The sequence below is a fragment of the Lynx canadensis genome, chromosome A2 (genome assembly GCF_007474595.2).
Source record: "Lynx canadensis isolate LIC74 chromosome A2, mLynCan4.pri.v2, whole genome shotgun sequence".
In the NCBI taxonomy this organism is placed as follows: domain Eukaryota; kingdom Metazoa; phylum Chordata; class Mammalia; order Carnivora; family Felidae; genus Lynx; species Lynx canadensis.
Window position 1 is genome coordinate 122,530,129 of NC_044304.2, and position 17,614 is coordinate 122,547,742.

Sequence of the window (17,614 nt, forward strand, 5' to 3'; positions counted from 1 at the left end):
GATATCAGGGACGGATAAGAGGATGGCATAGAGTCAGATACCCACAAAGATCAGAAGCAAAATAATTAAGGAATGCTTTTCCTCCATCGACTGTATTTTCTTAATGCTGCAGTAGAGAGGACGGGGAAAAGGAAGCAGGAAGTTGAGGAAAGAGCCACCCATTTGGATTAACTGATGAGAGGTCAGGAAGATGCATTCAATGAGCAACGGTCCTTGAAAGACTGATCTGCAGGTGTGTGAGTGGTCACGTTAGCTCAGTTGTAGGGCTTACCAATGCTTCATGACATAGTTTCAATAAAGGACACAACACTGGCCCAAGATGGAGAGGGACACAACCAGTCGGTGTTGGGAACAATCATGCTATCGTTGTTGGTCCTAGATTCTGTATTGGAACCACATGAGAGCATCGTTGAAGGACAGAGGATGCATAATGCTGGCGAGCAGGCTCAACAAAGAGGTACAGCAAGTCTGCAAGCAGCATGGCATGTGGAAACAATATATAGTCCTGTAATCAAAGGACCACAACTAAATCTCCTCTCTACACTTTTCCACTAGCTCTGCAAATGTTCTGTAACAATTTAACCCTTTGAATCTCAATTTATTGATTAGCAATAAGGACAGTAAGTCTTTCCACACAGGTTTATTAAGAGTTAAATATATTACTAGTACATGTTAAAGTGCTTTAGACCTAGTGGGTACTTAAAAAATACTAACCAAACTTTACAATCTACTGTACTAGAGCAGTATAATGTAATTTCAGGTTTTAGCAGCCATAACTGGACATATTTGTCTCTGTTGTTACATTTACTTAATATCCTTTTACCATTGGGTCTTAAAGTTTGGAATCTTCTTATACCCAGTGAGTCATAAAAGATGAATTGTTTCTATAATGGCTGGTTTCTAGGCAAGGTGCTTCTATAAGCACTGGTCAGCTGAACCTCTTACTCAGGTGCACAAAATAAAGTATGCCATAGAAAGTTCACAGAGAATCCAGAGAACATTAAAATACACACTTGAATACAGTATTCTGTAGCTATTATCACTTGTCATTCCCCAAAAGCAGTTTTTCATTTTCTTTAAATATAACAAAAGTATAATGAATGCTCATAAATCTCCTAAATTAGTCTTTAAACAATTCCACCAGGAAAGGCCTACTATCTACATCTATGATACAGCAGAATCTTCCCTGGCCCCAACTGGCCTCGCTGTGGCACCCGAGGCTATGCCAGGGTCAAGCCTGGGGCCAAGTAACTAATCTTTCACCCACCCCCAACTCCCAGTCCTAACACATCCTCACATTTAACTTAATTTGACAGACTCCCAATGAATCAAGATGTCGACCCAACAGTTTTTTTTTAAATTAAAAATGGATCAAAGAGAGTGTAATTGATGAAGTGAAGTTGGCAGTCAATGGGAAAATGAATTTAAACTTTGCAGATAAATAGGTGGCCTTCCATCTGTCTTAGGACATGGATCTTTATGGAAATCCCATACTTGAAAAATAGTTGTTATCAACCATCTCCACTTTTCCTCTCTACCTCACAGGGATTAGAAATCATAACAGTAAGAGTGCTGGAGTGTCTTCCCTATTTCAAAAGCTCAATGGATAAGATCATGGTAAGGCTTAAGTGGCTTGTGGTAAAAAGAGGTAGGAAGAGAAGGAAATTAGCATTCTCTCAACCCCTATTAGTGACAGTCACTGCCCCCTACCCGTGTGAGGTTAGTATTATAACTAGATGGAAAAACAAAAACAGAGCAGAATACCTAGGGACTTATTCTGGCCAGAAGTGGGGTGGGAAGAGGGACAGGCAGATTTATACTGCTCTTTTCTTACAGGGACTGGTCCTGCCTAAGAATTAGATTATATTACAAAGAAAAAAAATACCATTCTGAAGCTTCTGTCAGTTCTTTGTGCTTATAGAAGCAGGACCCAGAATAAATGCGCTTTGTTTGGCAGAGTGAGTTCATAAGCTTTAAAAGTGCCTTGAACTTGTGTGGTGTAGGGAGTGAGAGATGGATTGCTCTGTACATTCATAGGAATTTAAAGTTCAAGAGCGGGGGGGGGGGAGGTCTTGGTAGAAGGAGAAATCCAAGAAGATGCAGGCAAATCTGTGTCTAAGGAAGAAACAGCCATGAAGAATCATCCACAAAGGGAGACTAGCTGATACTGCTATTGGATTTTTAATTTATATATTTCCTTCTGCTGTGCCATCATCCTAAACTTTCTGGTAAAGTCCGTTCTACACAGTAGGCTTGTATTGGTGGAACTTGGAAAAAACAAAGGGATGGGGTGTGGGAAAAGAGATGGGATGAACAGGAAGAGACGAAAGACAGAACTGTAGGAGTAAGAGGCCAGGGGTGAACAAGGGTTCAGCGAAGTGCAAGATGAGAGCAAGAGGCAGCCACGACAGATAAAAGACGGAAGCCCAAGAACTCCAAGGGTGCAGGAGACACAGGTGAAGGGAGCATGGGATGAGGGTGGGCTGTCGGGTTTCCAACTGAATGTTGAAATGCATATTAAAGATTGAGATGCAAAAAAAAAAAAAAAATTAAAGATTGAGATGCAGGGTGAGGCAGAAACTGGTACCTGGGAGAACAGCCAGGTGAGTAAACATCACTAGTTAAGTCATTAACATCTTTTTACTGAAGGTGGAGAATATGAACAACCTATCTGGTGTCATAAAACTAGTAAGGGACATTGCTCTCAAACTCAAAAGCCTAACTTCTTTTTACTATACTCCACTCTTTCTCCAAGAAATAATAGAGAATATTTATTGATATCGTTACCATATGCTTAGCCCTGGTACTGTGATAGGTGTTTCTACCCCCAAAGTGCCTGTTCTGAACTGCTAACTGGAATAATATAAACCAAGTTGATAACACAGGTGTTTACCTACAGACTAGCTGGTATTACGGGTTACTCATATTAACAAATTAATCGATTGGGTTTGTGGTATGGGAAGAAGGGGGTTTAAAAAAAACCCTACCACCTATACAATCAGGAAGCCAATTGAAAAGTTTAAATTGTGCTATTCGTCTTGACAAGATATTCAGGACTAAATAGTGTCAAGGATAGGGAAAATCTAATGCTTTTCAAATGAATCCCAGAATTCTGAAGATGAAAAAGGTGACTCGTACAAGAAAGTCTTTGAAAAGCATCTTTTTATTTGCTGTAAGAATATAATCTGGCATTTGTATACAATCCATCACGCCAAAACAAAAACAAAAACAAAACACATGGTAGGTATCTAACAAGCAATGAGGAATCTCAGTATCTGAATTCAATCAAAATATTAGCCAAAGCTGAAAAATAGCATCTTGGGATAAAACAATACGGAAAATTCTGCCCTAGGATCATGGCTTCTAACGTCAAGAAGCACAGTCAAGGAAGCACAGCCACGTTGCTATCTCAATGCCTAGGACTGAAAGTATTGAAGGACAGATGAGAAACATCACTGACGATCCACTGGGAGCAAGGAGGCCAGTACCCCATGGGCAGTTTCACTGTTTGCTTAATGGCTCTGTGAAGCAGGCACTAAGGCACCTGTATACAAACAGGGAGGAAGTACCTGTTGAGCTAACCTTCTTCAGGCAGAATAGACGCTGTGAGCCTGCAGAAGGATCCCTTCACTCAGGGACCAAGCAGGGAGTTAAGAATTACAATTGCTTTCCTAACAAAAAGTCACAGTGATTTTTCTTTTTGTATAGTAATTAAATTTCCCTGAAACACCATCGTAAACCATGTTATAAATAAATTACTCACTAGCGTGATGGGCACTAAACTCTGGAGCTGGCTCAACTTGCATAACTGTGGTTTACTAGAAGTGAACTGTGGTGAAAGAGAGAAGAGAACACTAAACCGTTTGCAGTCAGACTCCAGAGGCTATGGCCATCAGTACACAGCTTCTTCTTTGCAGGGGTGCCTGGGAGTTTGTTTTTTTTTTTCTTTTTCTTTTTCTTTTTCTTTTCTTTCTTTTTTTTTTTTTTTTTTTTTTTTTGGATGTGGAATGCTCGTAATTACATCTGTTCTGTTCCTATTACTCACTGAGTTCAGCAATAACAATCCACACCTACATTACTCTCAATGTTCACCACAAAAGGCAAAGTGGGTATTATGAGTCCCACTTTCTAGTTAAGTAAACTGAGGCTTTTAAAGATTATGCCGTTAGACCAAGGGCATGCAACTAGTTATAGACGGGACAGGACTGGAGATCAGAACCGCCTGACAACAAACCTAAAGTTTTCCACTGCACCAGACCATTTCTAAAGGGACCAAAAGCTATTTCTGGCCTTGAAAGATTCCTTCCCACTTTGTGTGATTTGAGTCCCAAAGTAAAAACTCTAGGAGAGATTCAGAAGAGCTAAAAATGCCGCAATGAAGAGAGGTGAGTTACTGACTTCCATTCCTCCAAGAGCTGTAAGAGCAACTGAGATCCCAAAGGGCTCAGCTATATGGTCTGCTGGGAAGATTATCTGAAATTGAACTTAAAGGTATCTCCAACTTTATGGAGAAAAATCTGCAAATTAGGGATTTAAATTAGGTTCAGCAATTTACATCCTCCTGCCCCAGGACCACAAGACTTCTCCTGGGGTAGATCTCAAACCTGGAGTCTCTGAGGCATGGGCATCTCATTGATTTCTAGAATTGTCAACTGTAAGTGAAAGTAACAAATTAGAAGTACAGCCAAAATATATCTCCTGCAAACTCTCAAATTTCAAAAGGTACGAAATGAGGCGATTGTGTGAGCATGCAACGAAAACCAAAGCATGTGTCTTTATTTTTAACTTGTATCTTCTCTGTGAAGCCTCTGTTCAGAATTACCTATGAACTCTATTCATCGGTCTTCTTTTCTGCCTGTGATTGTTACGTTCAGAAACACAACTTTTATCTTTAATGCATTTCCTTTGGAAGTTACATATTCACCTACATTTTAAATATTATAATAATCACCATATTTAAGAAATGCATATGCAAAAACACCTTTTTCTACTGTATTTAAAATTGGAAAAGATGTTTTAAGACTTACATTTCTTAAATACAATGATTATTAAACCAATATTCTTATTGGGGCAAGTCAACTTCTAGGGGTGAAAGAAGTGTCAGTGGGAGGGATTCCATGTTTTCTAAAGAGGTGGCATTATTTTAATTTGGGTTCTATTTAGACTTCAAAAGATCTATACAAATATAAGCCACATGAGACTAACCTCTTACTCCTGGAGTCTCCACTGACTCCCAAATCCAGTAACGGTTGGGTCCATAACAGAACAAAGGGGAAAATCACATACAGGCTTCACTTTGCCTTGGTGGAGTCAACCACGAAAGCACCAGCCCCCAAGTCTTCCAACGGTCTTGGAAGCACATCCCACTGTGGCCGGTGAGTGCTGACAGGCAGGGGAGTGGGTCTCTCCTTCACTCCCTCTCTTCCCCTTGACCTATTTCCTGTTCCAGTTATGTGAGATATTCTGAATCTTTTTCATTTTGATCCTCTGATCCAGCATCTTGTACCTCGCAGGATGCTCGTCAGTTTTCTTTGGGACCGACGGTGCGTAGGAGCTAGACGCATAAGCAGGGCGTTTAAAATGACGTAGAGGAGGCTTGATGACTGGAGGCCATGCAAAGGAAGACAGACAACCATTAGCCTCGCCAATGACACGGCACAACCTAACTACTGTGGGCAACTTGCTCTCCCCTAGACCTGTCTGTTCTCTTTAAAACCAGGAAACAAACAAGTTGGATCCTCACTGGGAATCTTACTGCAGGTAGATGAATAAATAACATTATCACCCTTGTCATTTACTTAAAATAAATAAAGAGATAGACAATGGGAGCAAGGAGGCCAGAGATAGACAATGTACACAACCTAGAGACAGACAATGAGGATCCCAGAATACAAAGCTTCTCTGACAGCGAACGAATGGAGTTCAGGAAGTGAGTGGGAGCAGTGGTATCACTTTGGGGAACAGCAAACTAAACACAGGTGAGCAGAGTCGTACCATGATTCAGCATTTAGCACTGTGTGTAAGCTTCCAGGCTTGCAAAGTGGCAAACAATCTCGAAGCGCTAATAAAAAGTACATCATGGGGAAAATATTTGTCAAACACACACACAGAAAGGTCTAGTGTCCAAAATGTTTTTTGACAACTCTTAAAATCCAGCAAAAGGAGGGGCGCCTGGGTGGCGCAGTCCGTTAAGCGTCCGACTTCAGCCAGGTCACGATCTCGCGGTCCGTGAGTTCGAGCCCCGCGTCAGGCTCTGGGCTGATGGCTCAGAGCCTGGAGCCTGTTTCCGATTCTGTGTCTCCCTCTCTCTCTGCCCCTCCCCCGTTCATGCTCTGTCTCTCTCTGTCCCAAAAATAATAAATAAAACGTTGAAGAAAAAAAAATGTTAAAAAAAAAAATCCAGCAAAAGGAAATAAACAACCCACTTCACCTCAGAGCAAAAGATCTGAACTGACTCCTCACCGAGGAAAATATGCATATAGCAAAGAAGGCACAGGAAAAGAGGCTCAACAATTTATGCCATTAGGGAATTGCACATTACAAGAGCAATGATATACACCACACACCTATTAGGATGGGCAAAATCCAAAACAAAACTGATGACACTGCTGGCGAGGATGCAAAGTGTCAGAGCCACTTCGGAAGACAGTTTGACAGCTTCTTACGAAGCTAGACATAGTTTTACCGCACGATCCAGACATTCTGCTCCTGGGTATTTACCCCACTGATTTGAAAACCGGTGTCCACATAAAAACCTGCATATGAATTTTATAGAAGTTTATTCATCATTGCCACAGACTGTAAGCCAAGAACTCCTTCAACTGGCTGTCCATGTTGTAGACCATCTACACGACGGGATATTATTCAGTGATGAAAAGAAATGAGCAGTCAAGACACATAAAGACATAAAGTACTAAAGTGATTCCTCCTCCTCTGCTCCCCTGTGCTCTGCCCCCCACCACCCACCCCACCTCTTCCCTGTCTCAGTCCCACTGGAGAGCACTCTGTGATACCATGTAAAAGTGAATAAAGGTAAAACAAGGTTAAATGATAATCACAAACAGATGAGATAGAACACTCAGGTAAAAGGTATGAAGGACAGAGCAGGTGCTGAGCCATTTCCTCAAACACTAGTTCTCAGTGAGGCGATTGTACTAACATGTAAAAGGCCAGCAAAGAAAGGTAATACACAGTTGTGTCAGCGTGGAGGGCTAAGATTAGGAGACAGATCTATCAAACAAGAGGTTACCTTTGTGAAAACCAGTTTCACATATCTCTTCCAATATGATCAAGCAAAAGATCAGAACTTAAACATACAACTTAAATATACAATCATAGGGGTTAGTGAAGTTCTGGTACATTCTTAAAATATACTACTGTGATACTATGGAAAAGGGATATAGATGTCTATTAATAAAAATAGAGGTTCATGTAATACTGTTAAATCAAAAAAGCAGTAAACAGAATCTAATCTCATCACTATAAAAACATATCAATATGCGCATAGGAAAATCCCAAAGAACATACATGTAAATCATAGCAGTGATTACCCCCGAGTAGTATAAACATGGCTGTTGTTTTTTGGATGTGTACATTTTCTAATTTTTCTATGATGACCAGGTTTTAGTGACGTAACTTTTGAAAAATAAACATGCTATTAAAAATTCCTTCCATAGAATCATACATCAGAGTTATTCTACAAAATCATATGTAATAAAAAGCCAGAAAAACGGGGGTGACTCTGGGCTTTAATATTATAGACATCTCAGAGAGCTCATAGCTGAGTATACTTTTCACAGTCTATAGACTAATATTCATTCACTGATGTCTTAGAGCACTTATGTGTTGCTGATAAAACGGTGAACAAAACAGAAATCCCTGCCCTCATGGGACTTCCATTCTAGTGATTTCTGCTGAAATTTGTGACTTCACTTACAGAAGAAAAACATATTCAGGCATAATAAGGGATGCTATTACTACCATAACACCCACACCAACTTTTCTTAAGATGTTTAGCAAATGGTCCTGTAGTGACAGAATAATACATGTGCAGAAGAATCGAGAATTTTTTCAGACTTCACAGTGCTTAATTCTGTTTCTTAGGGTAAACAAGGGATTGCAGCACAAAACACTCTAGGAACAAGTGTAAAAACGACCCTGTTACCCTGGAGAATGGTGTAGAAACAAGAGAGGTTTCAGATTAAAAGCTGATTGTTGCAAGCGTCTGGGCTAGCTGATTTACTGCTCTTCAAGTCACAATCCCTCTCCATATTCATTCTATTTTCGCTGCTCAGCATGAACCCAGCCAAAGTATTATTGAATTTCCCACTTCTCAGCAGGAAGAAACATTTACCGTTTGCTGGAATTCTTTTTGTCTGAACAAAAACTCCCCTTGCCACTGGAGTCGCTGCAAATAGAGTTGAACCCGCTGATAGAAATCGGCTCCCCACCAAGACTGTGGAAATACTTATATGCCTGCTGTCACCTTTACTCAAAATGTTGGAAAAAAGAAAAATTCATATAGTGCTGTTTTGTATGTATTGATTGCCTCTCCACTCTGCAGGGAAACATGATTTGATGACAGAGCAAAACAGCAGAGCTAGGGATAAGGGCACCATCTTGAATGTAATGGAGACTTTTGTTCTGGGATGCTCGCCTGGCCTCCAGGGCTCTTTCATTCGTCTCCTGGCTATTCTGGAGATACTGGAAGAGGATCTGATCCTTCCACTTTCAATGACTGCACACATCCCACAGCTGAACCCAATCAGTAGTGTTAAAATCCACCTCTCCTTCCACCAGGGTAGAGAAGAACCAAACTGGGAACAGAATCCCCTCCCCTCCATATGCTTGATTATCAGCAAATTGGACCTTTTTTCTCTTGGGGACATATTTACAAAGTCGGCTCTCATCTCTTAGAGCAATTTACTTGGAGGAAATGATCTAATTAGCTAATGAAGATTTGACAAAGTCACATTTCTGCACTGAGCCTGAACTTGGGAAAGTCATTATCTATATTACTTTCAAAGGTGCTTAGGAAAAGAAAAGTGCATGACAAAAGTTGATCCATCACCATCCTTTATTTCACAATTATGCACAATATTTGTTTTTCATGAAAGCAATGCTCTTTGAGGGGTTTTAATCCTCATCTGTTTACATCTTATCTTTCTCATCAACACCAGGGTTCTCCCGTTGTCTATGATCTTCTCCCCTTCCTCAGCCACCACCAACCTCTCCGTTACACCCTCTCTGTCTCTGTCCCTGTCTCTATCAAGACCATTTTGCTTGGTGGCTACTTTTCTTGTGGTGTGGGAGAAGAGTCTATAGAACTAGTTTTCAGAAAATAGATTCAGACTTAGTCCTACGTCAAAATCATGCAGTTGTTAGTTGGATTCAGGCATTGCAATGTGAAAGAGGGCTTTTAAAGCTCTTTAAGATCACAGAGCCTGGAGCCTGCTTCAGAGTCTGTCTCCCTCTCTCTCTGCCCCTCCCCTGCTCATGGTCTGTCTCTCTCTGTCTCTCAAAAATAAATAAATGTTAAAAAAAATTTTAAAGCTCTTTAAGGTCATATTAGACTACTGTTTCTCAAAGTATCCTTCAAGAAAGTTGCAAATGTAATAGATATTGTTAGGGGATGGGGAAGTTCCTTGTCAAATTTAACTGGGTTAAAGGTAAACCACCATCTTCATGGTACCCCATCTTCTCAGACACCTAAATAATAGGGCTATGTATTAATGAATCCTTAAAAGCAGCCAATAGCATGTAGTTTTCCTCTGTTTCTTTTTAGGCTAAGGAACTCCCTTTATAGGGTCCTCTCACAGAGTGTTTAGCAGAAAACACTTTCAGAAAAACTGGGCTAATTCATTACCTTAGGGCATCATATCATATACTATGATGAATCCCTACCTCAGGACACGTTGTTGTTCTGCACTGAGAGCAGGTCAGAGAGAACTGTCACTAGTCCTCACCTGGTGTTGGTCCTGCCTAATCTCAAGCTAAATAACAATTTGTGTGAGAATCCGTCTCTGTTCTTCTGATCCACTATGACTTGATTGTGATCTTCTGGAACAACTAACACTGAATCTCTGCTGCAGAGCACTACCTGTGATGGCAGCAACTTGGTCTATTCTTAGCTTCTGAATGAATTCTAATTATTAGCACCTTTTTATTTTATTTTTTGATGTTTATTTGAAAGAGAGAGAGAGAGAGAGAGCATGAGTCAGGGAGCGGCAGAGAGAGAGGGAGAGAGAGAGAATCCCAAGCAGGCTCCATGCCGCCAGCACAGAGCCTGACTCGGAGCTCAATCCCAGGAACCACGAGATCATGATCTGAGCCAAGACTAAGAGTTGGACGCCCAACCAACTGAGCCACCCAGGCACCCTAACATTAGCACCTTTTAAAAATAAGAAGTGTTATACATGTATTTTCCGCTCTTTCAAAGAGAATGCCACGATAAGACCTTTGGAAAAAAATATTTCCATTATACACCTTTTCTATCTGCATTCACACACACACACACACACACACACACATCCCACATACACTAAACTAACAAGATAAAAAAATCACTTGCTGCCTCTGGAATATTGGTTTACGTGAAGAATAAAAATCCCACTTCCATACATTCCATTTCTAAAATCAGTGTCTACTTGTGGTATCTGCCTGAAAGCTGATGGAAAGTCCTTATGAAAATTACAAAAATCCTTCACAAGTTTTGAATTGCAAGGGATTAGAATGCTAACATCAGCTCCACTGAAGACGGAATGATAAAAGAACCTGAGCTTGTGATTTTCATTTCAGGCTTCACCACGGTAAAATAGTTATAATATCTGACATATATTGTGTACTAGGCACGATGCTAAGAATTTAACGAGAATTAGCCTTTCATCTACTCTACAACCCTATGAAGCAAGCACTGTTACCACCCTCTTTTTGGGTGAGAAAACTGGAGCTTAGAGAACTTAAGCAACTTGCCAAAGCCTACACAACATGGCATGCAGGGAGCCTGGATTCTGGATTCACCTTCAAGCAGCTCAGCTTCAGAGCCTTAGTCCAATATTTAAGATAACCTTGGGGCAAAGTTCAGAGTAAGTTTTAGTAACTACCATAATAAGTTGAAAGAGTCAAAATTGTATCTCATTTACACTATCAATATTTGAGCATATAATCTGTATAATATATGGGATTCTTGAATACCTTGTTAGCAGCTATAGTTACACTTCCCCAAAAGCAAAAGCCAATCATCCCCCCCTTAATATAATTTGTGGTGATAACTTGGGAAGGAATTATATAAAGGTCTTAGCTAACAGATCTCTTAAATAACTGCTTTTGTCTCTTCCTTCACTTATGCCAGGTTGGAACGTTAACAGGAATTCCAAAAGTCTCACCCCTATCGATGAGCAATCAAGCTAGGTTGAGCTCCAGGTTGTTCTCACCCTGGCTGCATATGAGAACCACCATGGGAGATTTAAAACATCCAAATGCTCAGCTCATACCCCAGATCAATTAAAGTAGAATCTATGGGGGGTTAGTCTGAGACTTCAAGAGTTTTTAAAGCTCTTCAGATAATTCCACTGTGCCAGAGTTTGAGAACTACTGTTTTGGTCTCTCCAAATGTCTCCTTCCTTATCTTCACAAAAGAAACAATAGTAATAATATTTTGCACACTGGAAGTGTTCTGTAAACTGTAGAGAGCTAGCCAATGTTGCTGCTATATTTTGATCATAACATCCTGCCTTGCTAGGGAGGAGTCTTTTGTGCATCTATTAAGGTTGCTTGTGGCCTTCAGAATTATGCTTTGTCTCTCTCTCTCTCTCTCTCTCTCTCTCTCCTGTCCACTACGTTTTGTTCTTCTGTTGGGTCTACCATGAAGACAGAAGCTCTGAGAAATGAAAAGGTATTTTTGTTGTTGTCGGAGAAAGCAACTTTGTGATGCTATCATTTGAGAACTCTAAGAAGACCCACACCAAGAAGAACTAACCCTGAGATTAGCCATTATTTTCTAAATAAATCTAACACTTGGAAAAGCAAAGAATAAGAGCAGACAAAGAGGACATTCCTGATGTCTGACTGAAGGATAAGATAAGAGTGAGAGCTTGCCAGGCAGAGATTAATTTTAAAGCCTGCCTCTACCACTCCTGTTTTTTTCTTGGGCAAGTCACTTTTCCTGTAAACTCCAAGTAAGTTCCACATTTCTCCTCTCCAGCCCAAGCATAACAGTTGCCTACTTCACAGGGCTTCTGGGAGGACTCAGCCAGACTGGGCATATAAAGGACTTACTATGGCGTCTGCAATAAAAAATGCCTTCGGTTCTTTATTGTTATCATTGTAGTGATAGTGATCACGTCCAAGGGTAACTCCTGGTGGATAAAGTGGGACTAAAACCCTGAACAGACAGAATGCCAAGAAGACTTCCAGGGTGGGCACTGCCATTCCCTGTAGGACTGATCTTGGGCTGATAGTTATAGTGTTGCTTAGTTTGAGATAATCTGCCTGGCATTAGTTTATGCCTCTGGATTTGTATTCTCTCTGGACACTTTCTATCTTCTTTTCGGGGCATCTTTTCAGGTTATCTGGAATTCCAAACCTGGTTTATGTCTGATTCTGATCAAGTCAGCCATATCAGCTACTTTGGCATGACTCGGTTGCATTTTGAAGGTGAGCTCAGGAGAGCTCAGGAGAAAACATAAAATCAGCCAAAAGACTCTTCTCTATGTTAGCATCGGCTCCACGAAGGGCTGAATCAAGCAGGATTCTTCCTATTCCCAAGGCAGAAACACACCCTTTAAAACTCTAGCAGTTCGGCTGGACTGGCTTTCAAAGGTGGTCTTAAAGGGCAAGTGGATGATATTAACTGGCTTCAGCAGTAAAACAGGCTTGGTTCTTGTTCATTATCTAGGCTTCCCATGAGACGTTTTAAAAAGTGAAAGCTAAATAAAACAACCTTTTACAAACTCAAGGCTTGGCTGCTTATGGAGACCCAGTAGCATGGTCTCCGTCTTCTGTACTATTCGGTGTTTGCACACCCATTATCGCAGCTGCCCTCATCCTTGGAAGGGGCCAGATTCAGTTCTGTCTCTACCGCGTATGACTCGGGCACATGGCTTCAGGGCCCCACATTAGATGTAGTGTTGTCTAAGGTGATGATCTACTCTAAAACTCCTCAAGGTGTGTTTTATACTAAAACTAAGATAATGAAACCCATTACCTACATTTTAAGACTCTGGCTCTCCAAGGACTTTACCTCAAGAAACTGAGAATGCTAAATAATCCACTGGTTCCCTGTTTTCACCTCACAGAGTAAAGATCCCAGAAACAGGAAGCCTGCCTCTAAGAAGCTATCCAGAAGGAGCTGAGGTGACACTGCATGAGCCAAACCACTACCTAGCATCGAATGATGACCCAACCAGCATTTTCAGGTCCCCAGAGGAACGTATGTCCATAGAGAAAAGATAACCCGCCTGGTTTTGTTGCCCTTCATCCAACTTGAAGTTGTTTGCTTCCACCTGTGGTTCTCCACCTTGGCTGCACATCAGATTTCCTGGAGAGCTTTAAAATTTACTGATGCCCAAGCTCTACTCTCCAAAGTCTCTGAAACGATCTATTATTTTAAGTTGGAGCCCAAACATCAGGATGTTTGTCACGTCCAGTGATTCTAACATGTAGCCAGGTGGAGAAACACTGGCTTAGGTGCCAAGTTTGTTTCGAGAATAAGTCAGTTTATACTTAGGTATTAAGGAATATCTGGGGCAGCTGGCAGGATCTGGTCATTGCATGCAGGAGTTTCCAACCCTTGGCCATCTGCTAAAATCTGTGACAAGAATTGAACACTTGAAAACCTACTTTGGAGGGAGGTGGTGTGGTATTACAAGAGAAGCATGGGTTTGGGACAGCACCTAACTGGGTTAAGCTATTACTAGCTGTAAGATTCTAAGGACATGAACCATTCTGGGACTCAGGTATTTTTTTTGTTTTGTTTTCTGCTTTTCTGTAAAATGGGAAGAATAGTAACTACCTTGCATGGTGCCATAAGGATTTTAACGGGGATGTAAATGAGAACGTATATACAGTACTTTGTAAGCTTGAAGACTCCCAGTATGTTGTATATATTTGATATGTGGCTACCATTATTATTACAGAGCATAGGGGATGAATGGTCATCACTGAGGGCCTTTTCACGGCGCCCTCCCTGATGGATTTCTTATGATAGTGTAGAAAAGTCATATAATTCCCCACACAACTAGATGCTACTACATCAAAGACCTTACCAAACAATGAAGAGATTAATTTATTTACGAACATTTGGCAGAGAACACACCATTCTGATTCAAAAAAGACTATCTAAAAAGTGCATATATATATATATATATACACACATATATATGGAAATCTATATCAGCTACCTGAGGGAACCACTTTGCTGAAACTAAGTGCCATTCTAACCAAGGCAAAAGCATCTAGCCCACATTCTAAACTACTTATACAATGTACAGATATGGATGTTTGTGCAATCACTTTGGGCAACACCTAACCATGAGTGTGAAGGGGTGCTGGAAATCCTGGCTGGGATGGGAAGTGTGGTTTAGACAAACAACCATGATGGAAGAAGTTTCAGTCACTGATTTCTAATCTTGATGTAATTAGGAAAATCACAAGGGCACTTTTGATTCTTAAGACTCTGCATTTATTATGCTGAGGCATAATAATTCTTCAAGTCACCTTCATTGGAAGCCATTCTTAAACCACTGATGCCCTGGTCTTTTAGATGCTTCTTTATGCTTTATCCTGCAGATCATTAATCCTGGCTACAAACCTCATGGGGACAGGGACAAGGTGTTATGCACACTTGCGTCCCCAGAACCTAATCACAGAACTGGTAACAGTTGGTGCTAAGAAATATTTAACAAATGAGTAAGCTACTCTGCATCACACTCAGTAACTTTCATAAATCTCCCATTTACTAAAGAATAAATGAATCATTTAGAAAACACATCAGCTGGCAAAGATGATTGGAATCTACAGACCCTGATAGGTCCTCCTTGCTTCAGCAACGTCTTGATGTCTAGATTTGCTGCCCATATTTGTTCCAAGAAGGGTGTCAGCAAGTTCCCTCGTCCTGAAGTCTCAAGTCTGAAGCCCGAACACGTTTGCTTTACACAAATGCTACAACCTCAGCTCATTTCTACACTAGAGTATGGAGAGGCACTGAGGCATGGTTTTCAAACCCCTCTCCCTCTAACAAAGAGCTAAAAGAGGAGGAGCAGTTAAGTAAGGCCTGAAGACAAGCTCTCTTCTTATTCAAACAATGGCTGGTTATTAAATGCACTGCAACCTGAGGATTAAATGATTAATGATTTCATTTAATAAAATTATTATTTCAATTAATAATAAAAAATAAGGAAGTCCTCCCTCAAGGAGGGATCACCTTCAATTTAGTTATTTGTTTTCATTTTGTTGGCCCCAGCAGGCCCGATGTATGTGAGCCATGCTGTTTTAAAGGAGAAAAATATTTTGGAGAAAAGCCAAGTATTTTTCCTGAGTTTTTTTTTTCCCATCAATGTGTATCGTTTTCCACATGCACATATGAAATGGGAAGTGTAAGGCTCAGTCAGTAACTCTGCCCTTTGTTCATACCAACAAGGACCTATGCCTGGAGAAGACTGCAAAGCTAAATTTCACCAGGGGTCTGGAGCTCTGAAGTACTAAGTCAAAATATAACACGTGAGCTTTGATCTACACCATTGTAAGAATGACAACTTCCATCCCTCAAACTCAACATAAAAGAATTACAAAAGAGCACTCACTGGAATCTTCACTCAAAACACAGGGCAGGGTCCCTCCACACTCATAGCTGGGTAATTGACCTAATCCCCAGACAGAGCACAAGTGTGCAAGAAAGGCGGTTACAGTGTGGACTATTTGACGTCTGTCTTTACCCACTAGCAATGAAACTCAAGCAAAAAGCATAGGCTTGTCTTGCCTCGCTAACTTTGAGCAAGCTACTTATCCAATTATGCCTCAGTTTCCTGATTTGTGAAATGGAGATAATATTACCAGGATCAAGTGAGGTAATACATGTTAAGAATCTAACATTGTCCCTGATATTTAATAGATGTGCAATACATACCAAAGTATTTATTGTTAAAAACCTGTGTTAGGGAGATCAGAAGTTATTTTTTGAAGTTCATCACTCAAGAACTTATAATACACATAATGTTTCGTCCTGGTTAAAAAAAAAAAAAAAAAGCATAAACTTCCTAAAATGTCTTCAGACCTCAGAGCTGGTCAGGTCTCTTCTGAGGAATCCTCCGGATGGACGTTTTATCCGTAGTCCCCTAGAATAGGACACAGACAATGTCACTGCAAGCCAGCTGGCATCTCAACACACACGCTCTTTCTACGTCAGACACAGAGATTAGAAGCTGAGCTGCGTCTATTGCCAACACTACTGTGCATGCCAGCAGCTGCACACACAAAGAAGCAATCAGCTGTCTGCATCAGCAAATGGTGACAGGACTGTACCTTTCCATCTAGGGACCACTTCAGGAAAGTGATGGGACTGAGGCGCCCTGGGGAATCTGCTCAGAAGTAAGTCACTGACTAATCTCCATCATCAGCAGTCATGACTGTAAGTAGAGGTGAAGCTCCGGGCCACTCCTTCAGTGAGAGCCAACATCTCCTCAGCTCTCCATCGTTTACAGCCCACCATGGAGCTTGACTGGGTTCACAAACCCCATGGGGCACAGTGGAAGTTGGCTCTAGAAAAAAATCGGCTGCAGGTGCTATTACTTTATGGCACGGGAGTCACTTTGCGATAGATGTGCCAAGAATCAAGGTGATGTCCCCAGAAGAGTTTCTCGGTGCTGGAGTTTTAGGAGGACTCCTTTGATAACTTTGGAAACCACACAAGCAGTTCCTTAATGAGTTGTTCTCTGGTGGCTTCTGGATTGACGCATGGTACCAGCAGAACTTTCTTCATACCTGAATCCTCGTATCTCCCCCAGTATGTCAGAAAGAGAAAACATCAAATTTCTCTGCAATATATCTAAAATCAAGTTTTACTTGGATGAAACCAAACAAAACAGTCTTGGAAGACAACCACAGATTTTTCACTTAAATTCTTTAATATGTAATACTTTGAGCAGACAGAAAAGTATAGATAAAGGTATCAAATTCCCATGTATTCTCAATACAATTTAATCAAATGTTAACATTTTGCATATCAGTTCAAAAATGTATTTACTTTTTAAAGTTTATTTATTTTGAGAGAGAGAGAGAGAGAGAGAGAGAGAGAGAGAGCGATGGGCAGAAAGAGGGGGAGAGATAGCGATGGGCAGAAAGAGGGGGAGAGATAGAATCCCAAGCAGGCTCTGTTCTGCCAACACAGAGTCCAATGTGGGGCTTGATCTACCGAATGATGAGATCATGACCTGTGCCGAAATCAAGAGTCAGACACTTAACAGACTGAGCCACCCAGGCGCCTCGGTTCAAAAATTTATTTAAAGAGATTAAATATCACAAATAGGGTTGAAGTACCTAGTACATTGTTCCATGATACTTCTCTCCCCCAACCCCCCGCCACATGCAAAAAGCATCATATAGAATTGGGTATTCATTA

The 17,614-nt window shown here is 40.8% G+C and overlaps 1 protein-coding gene across 1 annotated transcript in view; it reads right to left on the minus strand.

Annotated features, from left to right (window-relative positions):
* Positions 1 to 3,151: 3,151 nt before the first annotated feature.
* PDE1C (phosphodiesterase 1C) overlaps positions 3,152 to 17,614 on the minus strand; it is a 509,458-nt gene continuing 494,995 nt past the window's right edge. The window contains 1 exon segment of the mRNA XM_030308191.1: positions 3,152 to 5,603. Coding sequence (XP_030164051.1) covers positions 5,434 to 5,603 — 170 coding nt within the window. The 3' untranslated portion in view covers positions 3,152 to 5,433.